The 22,559-nt window shown below is 35.7% G+C and overlaps 1 protein-coding gene across 1 annotated transcript; it reads right to left on the bottom strand.

The window, feature by feature from the left end:
- Window positions 1-26: 26 nt before the first annotated feature.
- On the bottom strand, window positions 27-22,023 carry mnat1 (MNAT1 component of CDK activating kinase). The gene is made up of 8 exons (XM_084390633.1): window positions 21,785-22,023; window positions 15,156-15,308; window positions 14,993-15,066; window positions 14,795-14,898; window positions 13,731-13,871; window positions 13,333-13,464; window positions 7,876-7,997; window positions 27-427 (listed from the first exon to the last, which is right to left on the bottom strand). The coding sequence occupies exons 1-8, from the start codon at window positions 21,871-21,873 to the stop codon at window positions 313-315; spliced, it is 930 nt and encodes a 309-aa protein (XP_084246759.1). The 5' UTR covers window positions 21,874-22,023; the 3' UTR covers window positions 27-312.
- Between the last annotated feature and the right edge of the window lie 536 nt (window positions 22,024-22,559).

The following is a 22,559-nucleotide window of genomic DNA, read 5'->3' as shown; positions in this document are numbered from 1 at the left end:
TTTGAGACGATCACGCAACCAACATTGACAAATAATTTTTTTGTGTGTTTATTTAACTGAAGCAGCATTACAAAAATAACAAAACTGATCAACAAAAATATCTGTACACCTATTAAAGCTTGTTTATGGTTAAGTCAACATAAACTTCATAGTTTTCTGAACCTGGCCTTCTGAAGGGGCCGTATTCACAAAGTCCTTCACAGGAATCTTTCCCATGCATCCAAACACTCGCAGCCTTTCTCTTTGCTTGTGAGTGAGTCTTTAGGTAGACTGATGAACAGGTGGCGTGGAAGTGACTGTAGTTTCGTAAAATCACAGGGGGAAGAGGCCACTGAAAGCGTCCTGGAGGGCGCGATGGCAGGCCAGTCCTGATGTATAACCACCAGCCTGATCCTGAGGAGATGCTGTGCGCACATGATTCAGATACCTGCACACAGAGACAGGACGATTAGCTATAAAAGTGAATGGTTTAACAGTAGTTTCTAAAATAATGGCTTTGAGTATAATCTGGTTAATCCTCTAGAGGGAGCACCTCTGTTGTTTTACATTCATGGATTTCACAATGACAAGTACAAATTTCATTTTAAAAGAAAAACAAAATGCCAACTGTAGTTACTAGAATTATACTGTGTGTAAATAATGTAATGTAATATAATATACACTACCATTAAAAGGTTGGGGTCGGTTTTAATGTTTTTAAAATAAAATATCTTATGCTCACCCAGGCTGGATTTATTTGATCAAAAATACAGTAAAAACAGTATTATTGTGAAATATTATAATTTAAATTAACGTTCCTATTTTAAAATGTAATTTATTCCTGTGACAACGTTTTTTTAATAAAGTCTTTGACAAAAGCAGCCAGTCCTTCAGAAATCATTCTAAAATGCAGATTTGTTGCTCAAGAAACATTTCTTATTATCAATGTTGAAAACAGTGCAAAACATTTTTTCTATCAGAAAAGTTCAAAATAACAGCATTTATTTGAAGTAGAAATTGGTTGTAACATTATAATTGTCACTTTTTAGCAATTTAATGCATCCTTTGCTGAATACAACTTTAATAAAAAAAAATAAAAAAAACATTTTGATTGGTAGTGCATATTTGTTATCTTAAAGGGATAGTCCACCTAAAAATGAAAATTCTGTCATCATTTACACACCCTCATGTTGTTCCAAACCTGTATGAGTTTCTATCTTCTGCTGAACACAATAGAAGATAAATAAAAAGAACGTCAGTAACCAAACAGTTGATGGACCCCATTGACTTTTGTGTTCAGCAGAAACAAAAAAAATGACAGAATTTTCATTTTTGGGTGAACTTTCCCTTTAAGCCACAAAATATGTAAGAATGTAGTTGCTTTACATAACTAAAATATTAATATTACAATATATCAAATATTTCATTTTTTTATCCATATATTTTTCACCAAATCGACAACTGCCTGTTACCCACAAACCACTAGAACATCAGAAACCTAATGCTTGTGGGTGAGACTCTGAGATCTCACACTAGCCCAACAGCACCTCAAAACACTCCAGCAGCTGGAGTCCACAGCGGCCATTCATTATGAGAGAACCGAAAATTACATGTAAACTGATACTACAGTGAGAGGAAGAGAACGATGGAAAGAGAGAGAGGGATCGAGGGGGTCAGGTATCATCAGAAACACTTAAGCTCCTCTCAGCTTCACGCGTTTTCTAAACAAACAGAGATTACTGAAGCGCTGGACCATGAGCTAATGCACACAGAATGCTTCTCCATCATTAATCCACAAACCACACGCATAATTCCACAAGCGAATCACTGTCATCACATTTAATCCAGATTCTTTCGCTTTTAGTTTTGCCCGAAGTACTCGAGACAATCATGTCATAAAAGCATTGCTGATCGGAACAATAACAGAAATCTTAAGAACAACAAAATGGCAAGAAAATGATATGCTGATTCGGATGTTTGAAATAACAAAAAAAAAAATCATAAGAATTCTGGATCTTTAAAAAGAAAAGAGAACAAAATGGTGTTTAAAAAAAAAAACATTAATACATTTTCTTATTCAATAGAAAGTCAACATGAAAGTGCTTGACCTTCAGACAACGTTGTATGTCCACCTCAGATGGATAAACTTCACACTATAAGAGCATTTTAAATTAAGACTTGTAATTTTGACAAACATTTTTGCAAAACTGTTAAAAATATAGCAATAAAAAACAAGCAAAAAATACATAATAGTAATAAAACAAATCATCTGGATAGTTAATTAATACATCTAGCTTGTTTGCGACCAAATGTTGGTTTGTGGTTATTAAAAAACATACACAACTGTTCAAATGATTTTTTTTTCTTTTTTTTTTTTTAAAGAAGCTTTTATACTCATCAAGGCATTTTATTTTTATCACAAACACAGTAAAACAGCAATACTGTAAAATCACTTTTTTATTTTAATTTATACCATGGTCTGTCTGATACTCAATACTGATTGGCTGGAAGGTGTGCAATAAAACCGTTTAATGCACAGATAGGTTCCAAGTCATTTTAATCACCTTAATACAATGTTTTCATTGGAGCACACACACGCATACGTCACTCAGGAGTTCGCGCTGCGCACACACACTCACAAAGAAACATTTAGGAGCACAGAAACTTGTTATCAACTCTGCCCCGCAACTTTTATTAATAAAATAGCTTTGCTACTGAATCGGTACGTTATATTTCTCAGTAACAATGGTTTTGAAATAATTAAAGCTTCATTGTTAAAAGAGAGAGACGCTGAATAGACGGAGGTATTTCACACATGCATCTCTCATCTCTCTCAATAATGAATTCAAATAAATGCTATAATACATTCATTCAAATAAATGTAATGTTACGCATTACTTTATCTCTGTGTCTGATTCAAAGCAGACAGAATGCCAGATCATAGGTCATTTTTCCCCTTCCGATCAAATATTGACCTGCAAACATCAATAACAGCTTTAAGTTGTCAATGCTGGCAAATGACCATGGTATAAGCGGGATAATCCACGGCTAGCTGTGCATTAAACGATTTGGACGCACTCCGCATTGGGTGGTTCTTCGCCTTCACGTCTTACATACCTCCACTATCCCTTACATATTTAAAAAATATAATTTATTCCTGTGATGGCAAAGCTGAATTTTTAGCAGCCTTAACTCCAGTCTTCAGTTCTAATATGCTGATTTGGTGCAAAAAAAAAAAAACTATCAATGTTGAACAGTTGTCCTGCTTATTATTTTTGTGGAAACCTTTTTAAAAATTATTTTCTACAAATGTAGAACTCTGAATAAAAGTATTAATTTCTTTCAAAAAAATCTTACTGGGTCCACATTTTTGAACAGTTGTATATATTTTTGGTAATTAAAATAAGACATAAGTTAATATTAATTCATATATTTGACATGTTATCATGTATGTTACATTGTTGGAAGGTTGTTTGAGAAGTGACTAATGCGAGGGTTTGGACAATGACTAAAATGTTTGGGAGACGGACATAAGACGGACATGTTGTCGACATTGGACATGTAGTCAAATGGATGATCTCAGGGTTGAAATGTTGACATGAACTGAACAGTGTTTTAGTTAAACCACACAGCTGTATCAGTGATGACACACTGTGGAGATGATGGTGTGTGTGTGTTCTCTGTCAGTGGGGTCTGTGTTTTATGCCTTTAATACCTAATAGAAATGTGTGTGTGTGTGCAGGATTCAGCACAGAAATGTTCCCCTCAAAAAAAAAAAGAGGGAACTCTCAAGCAGCTGCTGTACAATCTGTCATTTTAACAGGGTCAGTGTCACACACACATTCCTCACAACAGATCTGGTTGCCCACACTGCTATGTCAGACACACATATACCAAACTACAACTCATCCACAACACAAATATCCTCATCAGAGTTCAGAGAGCAAACTCATCTATGCAGGAGCCAAGAGTTGACCTGGGATCCTCCAGGGCATAATGCATCATTAAAACCTACTGGTCCAAAGGTACATTGCTGTTTACAAAGACAGCGTGTGTCCGAAAAGCATGAAGACACAAATCATGGTTTATGTTGAAAAGAGAATGAGGCTAATGAAAAAACACACGCTTAGGAGATAATGTTTGCGAGCATTCCTTGCACAAAGGAAAAGCCACACCAATGGTGAAATGCAAAATTCACTCAAATCTGTGGATTGAGAGAGAGAAGGTGAACAAGTTTAGTTTGTCCATCCATTATCCATTATCTACCCTCAGGGTATGATTTTAAAGTTTAACTCCCTCTTGCTACCTCAGAAACAGGATCCATTTGCAAGCCAAATTTACTCTTGAAGCCAAGGCCATAATCTTTGTTTTAGACTTGTTTGCATATGCAAATTTCAAATCAGGCCCCTAAAAATGCAGTTTCCAAAAAAAAAAGTACTGACCGAGAGAGATGGAGGGATGGATGGAAGACGTGTCTGGAGTCATTGACCCTTCTAACCCTACATTCTTACAGTAGGAACTAATTGACACTAGAAATGGCAAGTATTTTATAAAACAGATTGTCTGGACAATCCATCACTTATGATAAAATACACTACATAACCGTTATGATGTGAAACACCTTTTTTTTTAGCAATGTAAAGCATACTAAAAAACTAGGTAGGTTTATATGTCATGAACTAGATCTTCTAGCAGAATAATGACACTAAATGAATTACCTTAAAAAAATATAGAAATAATGTCTGATCAAAATGTATGCTTAATATTTTTATGAAGTAGTAACTTTTTATAAGGTTTTAACTGTTTGCCTATTAGAAATGGCTATATTCACAATATCTCTTGTAGTTTATTAGTGAAATAAACAATAATCAACCAGATTTATGTTGAAAAACACAATAAAGCTACTGACCCTGTCCACACATGCTTCCTCTTCTGACCTGCTGATGGATTACTTCCTGTCTTTCACATGATGACTTCCTGTATGGCAAAGTGTGTTTCTATAGTCTAAACATTGGCATGGCGATGAAAGCATGTTTTTTCATTGCCCGAAGGAATTTTTACTGAGACATTCTGAAACTCACAAATTCATTTGAATAAATGCTGCATTAAACTTAAAAATATGGCAAAATAGAAGCATTTTTACTAGTGGTTTCCATCACAGGAATACATTTTAAAATATATTAAAATAGAAAACAATTACTTTAAATAAAAAAATAAAAAATCTTACTGATCCCAAACTTTTGAATGGTAATGTAACTTGGATTATTTCAAAACTTTAACAACACCTAATTCATATAAACACAGACAAGTTCTGTCCTGTCCAATAACTAATGTCTCTTAAACTAATTACGTTATCCAAAACTCTGCAGACATGCCTCCAAACTCACCAGAGACATCACTCAACACTGACTGAAAATGTGTGTGTGTCCTGAATGAGAGTGTTTGAATGGAAGATTCCTGATCCATCAAGGGGGCCTTGTGCAGCCAAACTTTGAAACGTATTTTTATGCAACATTGTAAAAGCAGAGGGGTATTGTTATCTCTCAAAAAGTGGGGGACAAACTATTCCTTTATTCATTCAACACACATATATATAGAGGCGACTGACTGCACTTGAAAACTGTGTGTGTGGAGAAAAGGAAACTTCAACCCAATCACCTCCTTTCAAGACACACACACAGCTGTCTTTAATAAAACGCCCCACCCAATCTGTATTTATACAGGTACAGAACAGGGACGGACACATAGGACGGGGTTCGCCCCCGGGGGTTGGAGGAGGAAGTGAATACATACATGACCCTCCAAAAACACAAACCAGTCCAACATAAATCTCCAATAACTCGCTGTCAAAACACACTAAGACAAATAGCAAAAAACAATCTGTCTCTCTGTCAACCTCACACACACAAACACTTAGAGTCGTGTCCGCTCTCGACTTCAAAAGCCTGAAGCTGGTCAAATTCTTTGATGCAAAAACAGATTTCAGAGCGACGGAGAAAAAGAAACAAAGAGAGAGTGATCCACCCTATCGTCTCTTTTCATAACCCTCACTCTTTTTCTTCTCCTGTCTTCTGCTTTTCAGCGCAAACCAAATCAAAAGATCCTCAGATGAAGATTCCAGTGTGTCTATCTGTGTGTGTGAGTTCAATACAAGTTAAGCTTTGTCAACAGCATCTGTGACAGAAACGCACTTACAATGAAAGTCTGAGAGGCAATCGTTGCATTTTTGCCCCGTAGACGTCAACTGAAAGTGTATAACTTTCAGTGCACAGTAATTCTTTCCTCCAAAACAATTATTTTATTTTTTGCCAAAAAGGTTCTACATAAAATGTCTTAAATTACCGCATTGTACTTTCATGTTTAACAAGTTACTTAAACTTTTTCTAGTCATAAATTTAATTGAACTTAAATTAGTTTAAAACAAAATTTATTAAAACAAAATTCATAAAATTAACTCTATATATGAAGCACAGGACCCTTTAAGAATCAATAAAGAACCTTTTCTTCTAAGAGTGTAGTCATTAGTAGACTGATCAAAGCTTATTTATTATGGCGTGGGTTCCCTTATGGGAGCAGATATGTTGAGATTATTAAGAAATTATTATAGGGGTATACCCTATAGGGTAATATGAAATGAAAATCATTGATTTTCCGAATGAAAATCACTGCATTAATGCTATCACTAATATAGCTTCAAAGACTGTGTGGGTTTGAAAAGAGTGAGAGTGTGTCTTACAGAGAAAGTCAAACTTAAGTGAAGCGTGGAACTGCAAGCATTGCAAAAATGTCAGCAGACTTCCTGTTTATCCTGGGAGCAGTGCACCATGGGAGATGTGGTTTATTTGTTTGAATAAGAGGTCATTTATCTCTGTCAAATGCATTCTCATGCATTCTCTCTGACAGAAAGGAGAGAGAGAATGTACAAAAAAGAAAAGAATAACCCTATGCATGAATTTAAAAAAATACATTAAATGTAGTCTGTTCCTCAATGCCCATTCATTTACTAACATACTGATTAATAATATAATATAATATAATATAATATAATATAATATAATATAATATAATATAATATAATATAATATAATATAATATAATATAATATAATATAATATAAGTAAGGAATAATTGATGACAGGCCTTTAAAATTATAAAAAAAATAATGCACACCCGTGGACTGTCAATTATTCCGAGTCAATTATTCCGCTTATACTACAGTTACCACACCTCAAGACATAGTTTAGATGTTGTATTTCAAGACATTTGTCAGATTTTTGTCCTTAAAATGCTCTTGTGTGTATGACTAATTTTCTTACGCATCTCATCCACCACCTCCATTGCTAATTCCAAAACATAATTTTAGAGCTAACGGAGGCTTGAGCCATTATTATAGTTATTAGAGAGAGAGAGATTGTGTGTGAATTACCTGAGTCCGTGCGTCTCTCAACAGTGTTCGGAGGCAGAAGCGTCTCTACTAATAGCGAAACTAAATTTATCTGCTTCAAGAAAACCGCCATTATTACCTCGCTAGTGAGAAATGTCATTTAGCTTTTAAGCTGCTAAACTATTTTACAGTTAAAATCAGCAGAGCAGCGCTGAAAACACGTTTCTGAGCGAGTGTGTGTCCATACTGTATTTGTGTGCTTTTGAGTGGGAGAGGGAGCGGGAGAAAGAGATTATGTGCTTTTCGTACATAATAAATAACTGAAATCATTTGGCGAAATGATACAGGGATGTAATGCGGTCAAGACCTGCCTGGAACTACTTTAGCCATGCGATTCCTTGAAAATAATTGCACACCTTAGAACGTTCATCAACCAATCAGATTCAAGCATTCAACAGCCCTGTGGTATAATATAATATAATATAATATCACAAAAAGCAAGTGATTCTTACCCTTGTCTGCCCAACTGATCCAGTTCTGGAACGGGTGGCCCGTATGTGTCAACGTACACAGGCTGATAGACGTACAACACCTCCTCCACACGAGACACGGATGCCAAAGACACGGTCTGACCCTAAAGGAAAGATACATACAGAAAGACACATTTTAGAACTATTTTTGCACTACAAATGGACAGATTTTGTAATGTCAATAAAAACTCAATTTTAGATAGATGCACTCCAAAACCCCACCCTCCAATATGAACACGTGCATTGATTGACAGGCAGAGATCACTTCTGATTGGTTAAGTGTTCTGATTGGCTAAAAAGGCATGGGCCGCTCCCCTCACACTTGTTTTACAGGGCCGTGACAGAGACACGTGTGATTTCCTATGACAACCATCGATGAAGTAGGTACACTTTATGCATAGTAATTTTTTTAAATGCTTAGAGCAGCTTAAAATGTTACATTCAAAATATATAACTTTTTGTTACATTTTCTGATAACTAACTTTTTATCTTACTCTATTTTGTTAATTTATTTCAGATTATAGTTTTACTTACTACCATTTGAGTTGAGAGTATTTAACATTCTTGTTGAGTTTAAATGGAACATTTCATGTAGATGACCTCATTTAAACAAAACTAACAGACATTCTGTCTAAGATGAAGTCACACACATAAATGCATTAGCTCCAACAAACACACACATCCCTCTATGGATCCAGATCCAAGCAGGGGATCTAAAGATGTATGACAACATCACTCACTGCAAACACACACACACACACAGACACACACACACAAGGGAGACTGAACTTGCTGGAGACAGACAGAAACCACAGCAAGGAGGGAGTGTGAGTGTGTGTGGAGGGAATTTCCATGGGAGAGCTTCTTTATTTTGGCCTGAAAGTACTGCATGCATTTAAACTGCAACAAAACAGCAAAGTAAAATAATGGAAGACATAACAAAGAGAGAAAAAGAGAGCGAAACAACAGAGATACAAGTAAATGGAGGGTGAAAATGAACACTAGAAAGGGGAGTTTTATGATATGTTAATTGAACATTAAACATTAATTATTCCTTAAACATTCCTGAGTGAGAGCATTTAATATATATTATTATTTATTTATTTTAGTTTGGGGTCAGTAACTTTTTAGAAACTAATAAAAAAAAAAAATGTATACTTTTATTCAGCAAGGACATATCAACCAAAAGTGACAGTAAAGACATTTATAATGTTACAAAAGATTTCTATTTCAAATAAATGCTGTTTTTTGGTTTACCTTTCTATTCATCAGAGAATCCTGAAAAAAATTATCTTAAGCACCAGCATAATGATTTCTGAAGGACCATGTGACACTAAAGACTGGGATATAAATCACGGGAATAAATAACATTTTAAAATATATTAAAATAGAAAACAGTAATTTAAATATCTTACAATATTACTGTTTTTACTGTATTTTGAATCAATAAATGCAGCCATGGTGAGCATAACAAAAATATTTCAAATATATATAAAAATATTAACTGACCCAATTTTTTTTAACGATATATATATTCTAAAAATCATTTTAAAAATAAGTTATTGGCCTGCAAGACATTTTATTTACTATTTTTACTTGCTTTGGACACAGGAACACACACGCACACACACACACACACACAGGTTAATAAAAAAACTCTAAATTTACAAATTTAACACTTAAACATTTCGCACACACACCAAAAATTGTTGGTTTATGACCTCAAAATAACAAACATAAATTCTACACAGGCTGATCCAAACTCACATCTCACACACAAACACAATCTAGAGATTTCCATGTCAACACCTACACACCATCCCATCACAGATTACCCTGTCAACAGCCTGATACCAGTGGAAAACTCTTCAGAACTCTGACACACACACACACACACACACACACACTCACAGCAAACCACTACTGCATCCACCAACTCAAAAATCTTAAAACATCTGCTCTCAACATTAATTTGAGGTGTAGTGTGTGTGTGTGCGTGCGCATGTGTATATGTATATATATATATATATATATAAAGAAATGCTGCTGATGCTGTGCATGTTGAGTGACTATAGATACATATTCCCTCCCCAGCGCCTCTAAAACAGAGCTGCTGGCTCGATCCATCTTCATTACTATGCGGGGGTGGAGAGGGAAGGAAATCCCTGAGCTGAAACACCCCTCCAGTTGTCTGTGCATTCAGAGTTTCACTCCGAGCAGTTACACACTGTTTTACGGGGCCTTGTGTTCAAATCAATCATATATCTGCAGCATTTCGACATTCAGTGCCGTCCAGCGTTTTAACCTCACCCCTGCCTGGGCAGTGAATCAGTACGTATGTTTGACATTAACACACAATAAACATAATTTTACGAGGTGGACTTGAATTTTACATTATTAAAATAAACTATCTCCCCTGGTTCTGCATTCTAGACTTCTGTCTTGGGAGGCACAGAACATTTTGACTGGCACAGGAAAGGCACTACGATGCAATGGCTCATTTGATTGTTCATTCTGTGGGTGTGATAATTTTCTTCAAACCAACAAATATGGGTTATTATTTCTGAGGTGTATTTGTCTTGCTTCTTGCCAGCATTCAACTGCAAGTATCAACCAGAATGTGTGGACTGGATTTGGAAAATTCTGTTATAAAATTTTCCTTCTCAATATTTATTTTGAGAAGAAGACCAAAAGAAGGCTCTGTTTCCAAAACAGATATATAATCTTAAACTATAAACGATTCTGCAGCTTTTTATTTAATTATTTCCCCCCCCCCAAGTTTCTTGCACTAAGAACTTAGTTTTACTGACCATAATTAAATAGAATAAAAAAAAAATAAAAAAACGTTTTTATTACTGCACCTTTAAGACTTTATGTAAATTGCACTAAAATGATTGGCTATTCATCTTGTATTCTCGTAGTACACAATGTCGGACACAGAGCGGGTCAAGAATAAAGTTTAGTTTACTTTGGAGCTTCTTTGGACAAAAACCGCCCACTTAGACATTAAGTGCCATATATGACTGAAATTTAAATTAACTTTAACATAACATTTGGGGGCAATAAATCAGAAATGCATAACTCTAAATACAAGATGGCACCTTTGAGCTTCGGCGATGCGAGTGTGCATGTTTACTTCCGCGTATACTCTTCTGGTCTTAGCGACGTTCGCATTAGCTGTAAAGAGAAACTTATCTGTGAAACTTGGCTAGATATAATGATGGTGGTCTATCAGCGACGAAAAAAATGTGTACTGTGCGGTAATTCGTTTAAATACACAGAGATAACTTTCATTCTTTCTCCTGTTGAATCTGCGGTTCAGGCTCAGCGGTTAGTGAAAATCCACCGGGATCTCTTCATTCATACAAAACACTCAAGTGTGTAATATACATGTCCTGATTGGCGCAAAACTGCCTTCTCTTTCTGCGTAGAACAACACTTCCCTCATCAAGATCTAATGTTCGCTATTGTCAACCGAAGTATCAATCCTCATTAGAGATATAAATAAGCATGATAATACGATGTGGACTCAGCATATGGTTAAGTAACTTTATTTAGTAACATTATTATTGCTAACTTTTTGTATATTTATTATTTAATTAAATTAAATTATTATAGGTTTGCATATAATGTTCAAAGTTTGTATTTCCACTGTGTAATGTAATTATGAAATTACATAATAATGGTAGTTTACATTTTGATTTCATGTTTTTTTTTTGCATTATTATTAAGGTTAGAGTTAGATCGTTGTAATATATTATTAATAATTTATTAATTAATCTTGCACCCCTTTGGATTTTTCGTGAGGTTGAGAAACACTGCTTTAAATCTAAACTATACAGTACAACATATTTTTTGTTGATAACTATTGCTAAAACCTCCTCAAACAAAGATTGTCCACAAAAGCAGTTTTCACAAAACCTCATAAAACAATGTGCTCTGAGCAAATTTCTGTTAAGGTTTTTTTTTTTTTATGGTTAAATTGAGAGGAATGCGAGAGAACGGCGAAAGGTTTCTGTTTCACATGGGGGATCAAGCCGGGAGAGAGCATCGGGACTCTGACTATGCAAGTCTTCAGGACGCTCCAAGGTCAACAAATATAAACTGTCTATCAGCACCTCTGCTGACCTTCACACACACACACATACCTCTCAGATCAGCACATTTTAAAATGATCACACACTCACACTGCTCTGCATGGGACACAAGAGAAAAATGTCACAAAAGCACACATACTGTACATTAACACTCACAAATACAACAAAATATACTCATAATCACATGATCTGAAATATCTTGTCCTATTCACAGCTAAATAATCATCAGTCACTGAATTCACACAGAGAAAGTGTCCTGAATGTACCGTGTAACACTAGTGAACACACATACAGGTTCAGTGGGGATAAAGTGAGCTTTGTGGACCCTCCAGCTGGCATTAACTGAGCTCAAGTAACAAGTGTGAGAGCCAATGCCCTCTCTGTGCCCTGTAACACACACTATTTTGATCTCAAAGCCTGCTGGCTCTCTCTCCACATGTATGCAGAGTATGAATCTGCCTGCAAAAAGTCAGATGGACACACACACTGCTAAACTGCACAGCTCAGAAACATCTGTGTGTTAAATATAACTGTATAAGCGTGCCTCCTGCCTTGTAGTGAAAAGCCATCTAAAGCTGACAAACACTTTTTTGCCAGTTACTATCCTCCCTGTACTAAGACCCATGCCAACATACACACCAGTCATCTCTCCATGCCAACCACAAGACACATTTGTGGAAACACATGCACTTGGATACACAAACGCACACACAATTGTGCACGCTGTTTCTGTTTTTACTCTCAAACGGCAGTTTTTAAGATGTATTGCTCCCCCCTCCTCCAAGTTTGCATACACATTCATGACATGTTGGTTCAGGTCTGTGTCCTTTGCAGTGACCGCTGAAGGGATTTTTTTAAAAAGAACAAACCTGTTTTACCTGCTTTACAACACAGACGCACCACAAAATGATATAAACACACACACACTCCCACGTCATACTCAAACACTGGCTAATACAAACATGCTGGTGTGTCTGTGTGGAAGCTAGAGCACATGTATAATGTGATGAATATTACACAGGTAACAGTGCATGTGATGCTACATTAGATGTTTATAAACAAATGAATAGCATTTAAGATGTAAATTAAACACAATTATATAAATATATTATATATATTACATACAATTTTAATAAATCAATATTTTGTATTAATTATATATCTAATAATATTAAGTATTTATTCATTATAAAACGAATTCATTTAATTATGGTTAATAATAAGCCTTCATTTGGTGGCTTTTCTCATCAAATCCTAGAATTAATTTGATTAATCGTTAATACATTTGATTAAATAACAGTCCTACTGATTACGTGTGCATGCATGTGTGTTGTTTCCTCACAATCATTATTCCAGTAGAGAAGATGTTTGTTGGTTTGACGTTTTGCTTCTGTTTTTCTATCTGGGTCTCCAGTTGGGCGGCTCGATCTTTATGTTGGGCCAAAAGCACAGCCGCAGGTAACTTGGAACTCTCCTGCAAGCACAGACACAACATTCAAGAAATTATTTTCTTTTCAACTTTCATTTTGACACTTTAATTGATAGTAGAGAGGGGATAGTGATGGGTAGGAGGGGAACATGTCATGTCAACCTGTCACACGTGAGATCACAGTAACAGCGATCCAATTGGACAAAATCAAGTCCCACCCTATACATTTTTTATTGTACGAGAAGCCGTTTCACTCGGATACATGTCACTTCTGTTTCATGCCGACTTTAAAGTGTGTTTGTACTGTGTACCAGTGTATCCAGCAGGGCCTGTTTGTTTTTCCTCTTGGCCTGTAGTTGTCTCTGTTCCTCCTGCAGGGTCTCCAGTCTCCTCTGCTCTGAATCCTGCTGCTCCAGTAACAACAGCTCCTCCAACTCCTCCTGCTCACGTGTCTAACATAGAGACAATAATAAATCATGGGATCAAATAAAATAAAGTCAACTTTATTGTCATTTTTAGCACATTGCAAGGCAATTGTTAAAAACGAAACACAGTTCCTTCAGGGAACAACTGTAACATTTTCATGAAGACTAAGAAAAGACAACGGATGATAATAGCTCAATAAAGGCTCAACTGCATCTGGAGCCGTGGTGGGTGTAATTCATTACTAAGTTATCTAATTACTGTAATTGAATTACTTTTCCCTTGAAAAAGTAAAGTAATGGATTACTCTTAATTTTCTGTTTAATTTAATTAGTTCCTTCTGCTGTAATTTCATTAAATTCTCTATACAACAATTCTATATAAAACAATTGGGTATTTAACATTCAAAATTTTATGTTAACATGTATGTTTTTAAAGTAACCTTCTCCCTTTACACACTTTGCTCAGTTCAAGAATGATTTATGCAATTGTATATTGTTTATTTGAAAGAATAAAAAGTGCAGTTTCGTGTCTATCCTTGTTTTGTTACACTGATCGAGGTTGATATGTGATTTAGAAAGTAATCCAATACTTTTAAGAGAGAATAATTAGTACAGTTAATCTAATTACACAGTTGAAGATGTAATTAGTAGCTAGTAATTAATTACTTTTTTTAGAGTAACAACACTCACCTGGAGCACAAGATTTTCTGATTTCTGGGTAACAAAGTGTCCTTGTTACACGTTACATGTACTTACCATAGTATTAACAGTAAATTATGCATAATTACATGCAACTAACCCTCAACCAAATCCTAATCCTAGCCTAACCCGATGGTAAGTACATGTAGTTGCTTAATATTACTCAGTACTTAAACATATAATTACACTGTAACAACGACACCTTAAAATAAAGTGTTCTTGCTTGTGAAATCAGAACCATGCGCACTCACCAGCTTGGCTTTGTTTTTCTGTATAACGTCTCTGTTATCTCGCTGGTACTGTTCCATTATCTGCTTGGTACTTTCAACATCTACGTTATTAGTTAGGTTAAACACTGGACAGACACACAAGGAAATACATTTCAAAAAATATTTCAAAAACAATTGTATCATATGAATATGACTAAATAAATGGTATATTTATCTCACCAATGTCCTCCACCTGCTCCAGGTAGTCATTATATTCTTTCAAAGTGGAAAAATCAAATTCCCTCTTATTATAACTGAAAGAAACCAAATACACATCATTATTAAAATAGTATAAAAATTAGTCAATAAGAAAAACTAAGTGGATGCGTGCAGAGACACATACATTTTGAGAACCTTCTTGCGGATCTCCACCTCTTTATCGATGGCCGGATCTTCGAAAAGCTGCACACGGAAATTACTTTTTCTGAGAGGAGTGTTACACTGCACACAGTTACCTGAGCCACGGACAAACAGCATGTCCACACAGCTCTCACACCTGAAACACACACACACACACACACACACACGTTTTACTCACACTGGCAGAAAGTCTGCTGAAAGAGAGTCAAAATAAACAGCAATGAAATGTGAAATCTGCTGGAAAAACCTTCAGAAGCGATTCCACACAAACACACATTTCAATCATCTCACTGCTTCAGAGAGTGAAATTTGGCCATATTTCCAAAAAGGAACCATAAATTCGACTAATGGATAAAACAGAGGCCTGATATTTGTGTGTGTGGTGGTCTTGTTCAATCATAATGGAGTGATGATGGGATGGGTTTGAGGCAAAGCAGACATACACATTAAGGGCCGACAAAGTACAGAGTGTCTTAGAAACCAATGTTACTTCTTGCCCAGAATTTATGCATATAACTAATGCTGAGTTTCAAGTAGATTTCTTACAAATTCAGTAAACAAATTTTCCACTCAGCAGTTTAACTTTCCTTTTCATTCCCCCTTCTCTTTCTATCAGCTTTCAGAATACACTGCTCTTATCTGATTTGTGCCTGTAAAAAGACAGGGAGTGTATATAACACAATGGACACAATTGTAATCAATCTTTGCTGGTGACAGGAAATTATAGAAGGGAAATTACTAGAAAATAAATGAATGCAAATAAAAAAAACTAACAAATAATTTGGAGAATTGGCTTTTGTTAAGAAAATCTAGCATTCATTTAAAAATATTTTTTTATATTTTAGATTTCTAAAATACATTGATAAAAACAAATCCCATGCAAAAGTTTGAGATGAATAATTATTTATGAATTAAATTATTTATTTTATTCAGCAAGGATGCAAAAAAGTAAACAAAAGTAATAGTAACAGCTTTACAAAAACTATATTTCAAATAAATGCTGTTCTTTTGAACTTTCTATTGAAAAAAATTGTCAGTTTCCACAAAACTATGAAGCAGCATTGATAATAAAAATTTTTATTTCTTGAGCATCAAATCAGAATATTAAAAAAACGATATCTGAAGGTGAAGGATCATGCGAAACTGAAGATTGGAGTAATGGCTGATGAAAATTCAGCTTTGCCAACACAGGAGTAACATTTTAAAATATAGCCTACTAAAATATTAGTTCCTGGTCAAAAATGACCAGCCTTCTAAAATTGCTTGTAAATCACTTGTTATGCAATATTATCACCAAATATTGGATTCAATCTTTTTGTCAACTTGTTTTCTTTCAATTAGGACAGTTTTTTTTTTTTGTATTTCTTTTTGGAACTGATTGATCTAAGCTTATGCACATCAGTTTTTGAGTGAAAATAAATGTAGATAATTGTATTAATATTCAACAAAATTTGCACTGTTTATCACACTAGTGTGCTTTAATGTTTAACCAGGAAGCATTAAGAACTTCCTTCAACTTCATAAGAACAGGAAGATTTGAACTTCATTCAAATCTTTTTGTCAACTTAAAGAGTTAGTTCACCCAAAAATGAAAATTCTGTCAGTAATTACTCACCCTCATGTTGTTCCAACCCAGTAAGACTTTTGTTCAAGTCGACTTGAATAAAGTCGTTATTTTTGGGTATTTTTGCGCACAAAAAGTATTCTCAAAGCTTGATCAACTTAAGGTTGAGCCACTGTAGTCACTTGGACTATTTTAAATATGTCTTTACTAACTTTTCTGGTGAACTAACCCTTTAAGTTGTTTTCTTTCAATTAGGAGAGGTTTTGTATTTATTTTTGAAACTGTTTGATTAGGACTGAGCAAAGACTGTAAGTTTGAGTCCAATGCGATAACATTAACATTTTCGGGTCAGAATGACCCAAACACAACATAATGGTTAAATTGTACAAATATTTCATAATATTACTCTTTTTGATTAAATAAATGCAGCCTTGGTAAGCACAAAACATTAAACCTCTTACACACCCTTTCCATGAAATGGGATCAAAACACATCGCAGACCTGAAGATGTGAAACCCACATGAGCAGAACAACTGCATGAGCATGCAACACCATGGCTCAGCTGATGTCTGCCCTATCGTGCCCTGGGTTTTCCCTGAAGAATCTCTATTATTTACTTCCAAATTAGGTAGACTCTACTTCTCCCTGACCCATGACCTGAACAAGGTGGGCATTCATGTATGAGAGTGAACTGGCACAAAAAGCCTGCAAAACAGAAAGAACACAGACTTTCATGTGAATAAATGCTAGACATTCCCTGCTCGTTCCTCTTCTCCCGATCCGTGTTTGTCAGCATGTTGAGAGGTTACTACACTCCTCTAACTCAGCACAACTGACCCCATCACGCACACACAAAATCTGCAAACCACTGCATTTCACACACATACACACTCACACACACAAGCTACCTGTGTCCCTCTCATCAACTATCTCTCACACACACCTACCTGTGCCCTTCCCTCTTCACTGCAGCAGGTCAGAAGGACACACTCAGCATCAGCTTAAGAGTCACAAACACACGTGTTTCTTCAACTACCTGTCCGATTGGTGGTTTTTAATAAAACAGATTTCAAGTTTTTCAAATGCTTAATCATCTATTTAATATCTATTTAATTATTTTACCCTTGTAGATATTTAAAGATCTTTAAATACTGGAAAAAAATCACAACAATTACATAATTATTGGACTATTATAAAACTTATAACAATCAAAATAAAGAGTGAAAGAATAAATATTAAGATGGTTAATAATTAGTCAAAACATGTCAATTTTTGCACACATTTAGTGGCATGATTTCCATCACAACCAAAAGATTTATCAAAAAATTTATCAACAGTGCCGATGACGAACATTCTTGTGATGATAAATGAGGAGGACAAACTAAGAAAAAATAAAGGCAAGTATTGCTTTTTCTTTTTAAAATATCTTAAAATCACTTGGCTCTATTTTCAAATGTTTTGTTTTTCTCAAAACAATAAGTTCATATCTCTGAACAATCACTTCAGAGATCTGATTTGAATTTCTTATTCATTCAGGCAAATTGAATGCGTTTTGGCATATGTGCAGAAAAGTACAATTGTGGACAATTTGCACAATAGAGTGGTGCAGGTATGACGTCACTTTGCAGGCCAACCAGCAGTTTAGCATCACACTGGTTCCCTCGACAAAAACCCAACAGGATTTTCCCATAGGCTTTTGGATTATCGCTAAAAATAAGCTCTGTGATCAACAAACGTTTATGATACTTGCACGTTTTGTCCATCAAGAAAGATAATTATCACAGATGAACACAACTTTTATGAATTTTGAAGCCTAAATGCAGTCGCCAGAAGTAAACAGATAAAGGTAGGCTATAAACGAACTACTACACCATTAAACGTCACCCCCACTAAGCTTCCAACAACTCTTTCAGTTTTTATCGAAGAAATTTCCCCAGAACGTTTGAGTTAGAATAACAAGGCTGTAAAAGCTGTTCGGCGTGATGACGTTTACTCTCCGCGACAACCTCTGTAGTCCCATTTAGCCACTTGTTAGCAACCGCCTTTTTCGAAACATGTAACAGCAACGAGTGGGGTAATACTGATGTATTTTATGTCGTAGAATAGTTAAAACATTAAAGTGTCTTGAGCTTGTGTTCACCAAATACCTTATTTCAGGCATTTAACAAAAACCCCATTCAAAAACCCATTGACTTAGTGACGAAGTGCTAAAATGCTAACTCGCTTCTGCATTTTGGTTTACAAAGTGATGTCATACCTATAACTATAACTAAATGCACGTGGTTTGCCAATCAAAACTGATGAGTTGATTCTCAGTGAAACTGTTATACTCTTCACTACTTCTAAACATTATTTCACTATGTGATGACACACATGCAAAATGATCCATTTAGTTATCAAAATCTTATCAATAGGATTCAAAGCATGAATTGAATGTTTTGAGTGAGTTAGCCAACTACATTTTGCAGACAATGCAACAGAGTTGCGAATGCGACGTCCTATTAAACAGTTGTGACAATTGCACTTGTCTTATACAGTTTCAGCCTGATCTCACGGCAATTCGTACGAATTCTACGAGGTGGCTAATTCGTATGAATTCATACGAATGACCTACCCATGACCCCGCCCCTAAACCTACCCATCACGTGGGTTTAGACAAATCGTACAAATTCGTACGAGTGAGGTCGTACGAATTCGTACGAATTAGCCACCTTTTTATCACTCGTACGAATTCGTACGAATTGGTCGTGAGATAGCGTTGACAGTTTAGACAATGGTAAGACTGTTTGAAAAAACATGAATGATTGAGAAAAACTGTAAGAGAGTTCATTTTCTCTCTTAAAGCAGCACTCAGTAGTTTCGAGATTTCTTCGCTGTATTCTCGCTTTTTGCTCGCAGGTTTCTCTCTAGAGCTCCCCCCACAGCTTCGGAATAGATATTTGACAACACTGTTGTAAAAACTCGTTGGCTATTCTCAGACACCAGATCTAGTAGATCAACGACATCAAAGCAGATGGGACATTCTTTAAAACGTCTTCTTCATTCGGGTTCGAACAGCATGAGGGAGCGCAATAATGACAGCATTTTAGCAGATTTCTTTTGGCCGCAAAGCAATTGTTTACATCGCGAGACCTGATATCACGCGATACTTCCTGACGCGGCGGCCGCGGCCCGCCGGCTCAAAGTTGCAAGTGCGAATTTTCCGCTCACGGGCACCAGGGGGGTGCGAAACGACCACCATTCAACCCGAAATAAGTAATATAACTATTCCAATGACTCCGAAGCTGTTCAGTTAAGGTAATAAAAGTTACTTAGTTCACCTTTAAGCCCAACGGGTCAAAAGTTCCCATAGTTGAAGAAACACCAGAAGCAATATCTTCTTCCACTCTCTCAACTGCATTTAATCATAAGCTACAGTCATCCTTATGTTCTGCATACAGAGGTAAACTCTCATGAAACGAGCAGGGGAGGGGAGTGTGTGCTGGAATGTCTCCAGCAGTGTGTCATCAGTGTGTAATATATTCATACGGTCTCCGAGTCCAAGGTCAGCAGTCCACTGTGAATCCTTACGTTCTCTGCAGGTCAAGGACACCCAAAGCACAAGGAGTCAAGTGACTTCAGAGTCAGACACACATCACCCATGAGATCCACACACTACTCCCTCTCTGTTCAGGTTTCTGTGGCTGAATGACTACTCCCATGCACCAAATGAATAGCTAGTTTGATCTCTTTTGTTGTCAGCATTCATCTTTAATGTGAGCATGAAATGGATGTTGCGATAGTCTTTTCTTCCCTATTGTGACGTATATCCGAGTGAAACGGACTCACGAACAAATAGAAATTAGGGCGGGACTTGATTTTGTCCATCAGGAATTGATTGGATGGTTGTGGTTTGCTATTGCAGTGAACTCGTGTGAGTGACAGGTCCCGCCCTCGTGCGAAAAAAACTATTTATAATTTTACTGCAATATTACATAATATAAAACAAGAATTGTCCATTTTGATTTCCTGGTGACTATGATACCATAGTTGCTAGTTATTGTTAATACTACAATAAAACTGTCCGTTTTGGGTCAGGTGGTCTGACAGAACTGTCACTTTTCCTATTGATTCAGTGATGCGTTGTCACTAGATCTGACGTCAGATATTATCCATGTAATGATTTTATCAATAAGTTTAAAGAAGGGGTTTCTCCATTATGTTGTTTTTGTAAAGAGGAAACAGAAACAATTGTGCATTTATTTTTTAGTTGTATCATGTATACCAAATTATTTTGGTCCAAAGTTTCTCTGTTTATTTTTGAGGTGTTTTACAAATTTGTCACGATAACTGATGTAATGGTATTGTTTATGGATTGTGATACCGGTTTATTGGAAATGGATAATATAGCAAAAAAAAAAAAAAATGTATTTGGGAAAAATCATATAGGCCTACATAAAGCAAAATATGGTAGACTATTTTCCACTGAGTTAAAGGTTTTTTACGATTCTCTGACTTCAATACAGCTGTTAAGACATCTCAGTTGTTGAAAAGGATAATTGATATTAGATGTGTGACTGATTTTCTGATGCAAGATGCAGAGTTGTGAATTTTTATAGATTCAAATGTTTTGTATGTCTATGTATTCCCCTATTGTTATTGCAATAATAAAAAATATAAAAACTAGATCTGACGTCCATTGGTCATCATGTACATCAAAATAGTATAAAAACCCTATACTATTTGAAGGACATTACGTGTTCGATTATTATGGTTTTACAGTAGTAATATTAACCGTTTTATGGCTGAAACCTTGGTCACTTTTTGTAAGGAGAGCCTCGCAAACAGGTGAGCAACCGAAGTTAGAAGTCGTAAAAACATCGGTTTACTGCACTCACAGCTTGAAACACTGACCTGGTTAATTTAGAGCACATATACAAGCAAAAACGAACCAGATGCAAATAATAAAACGTTCTGTCTTGGACAGCATGAATAAAGATTCACTTCTGGATCTATGAAGGTTTAAGATCTGTACAGGTTTGAGTAGAAATCTGACAGCAGGTACTTACAGCGTGTGTCCACACACATTGACCATCAGCTTCAGAGATGGATTTCTGTATTTAGTCGTCTTGCACCTCGGGCATCCCTGATCATCCATTATTATTATTATTATTATTATTACTTGTTAGAGTACGTTAGAAAATAAAATAAAAAATAACTAAATACCAGTAATCGACACACTCTGCAGCTCACAACAGAGCGCATAACAGTGTTACATTCAAATTCGTCCTGGAAGAAACATGAACGTGTCGTATCCCGTTCCTATTCAAACATTGCTCAAGTTTGATCTCTGTCCAGCGCTGAGTTTCAACAAACGAACGAACGAACGAACGAACGAACGAACGAGATAGATAGATGGATGGATGGATGCTAGATCTCTATCTATCCATCTATCTTGATAGATAGATAGATAGATAGATAGATAGATAGATAGATAGATAGATAGATAGATAGATAGATAGATAGATAGATAGATAGATAGATAGATAGATAGATAGATAGATAGATAGATAGATAGATGGATGGATGGATGGATGGATGGATGGATGGATGGATGGATGGATGGATAGATAGATAGATGCTAGATAGCTATCTCTATCTATCCATATATCTTGATAGATAGATAGATAGATAGATAGATAGATAGATAGATAGATAGATAGATAGATAGATAGATAGATAGATAGATAGATAGATAGATAGATGGATGGATGCTAGATAGCTATCTCTATCTATCCATATATCTTGATAGATAGATAGATAGATAGATAGATAGATAGATAG

Source organism: Rutilus rutilus (genome assembly GCF_951802725.1).
Source record: "Rutilus rutilus genome assembly, chromosome: 20".
NCBI lineage: Eukaryota > Metazoa > Chordata > Actinopteri > Cypriniformes > Leuciscidae > Rutilus > Rutilus rutilus.
Note: the sequence above shows the minus strand (reverse complement) of the source record. Positions and strands in the feature narration are given on the sequence as shown.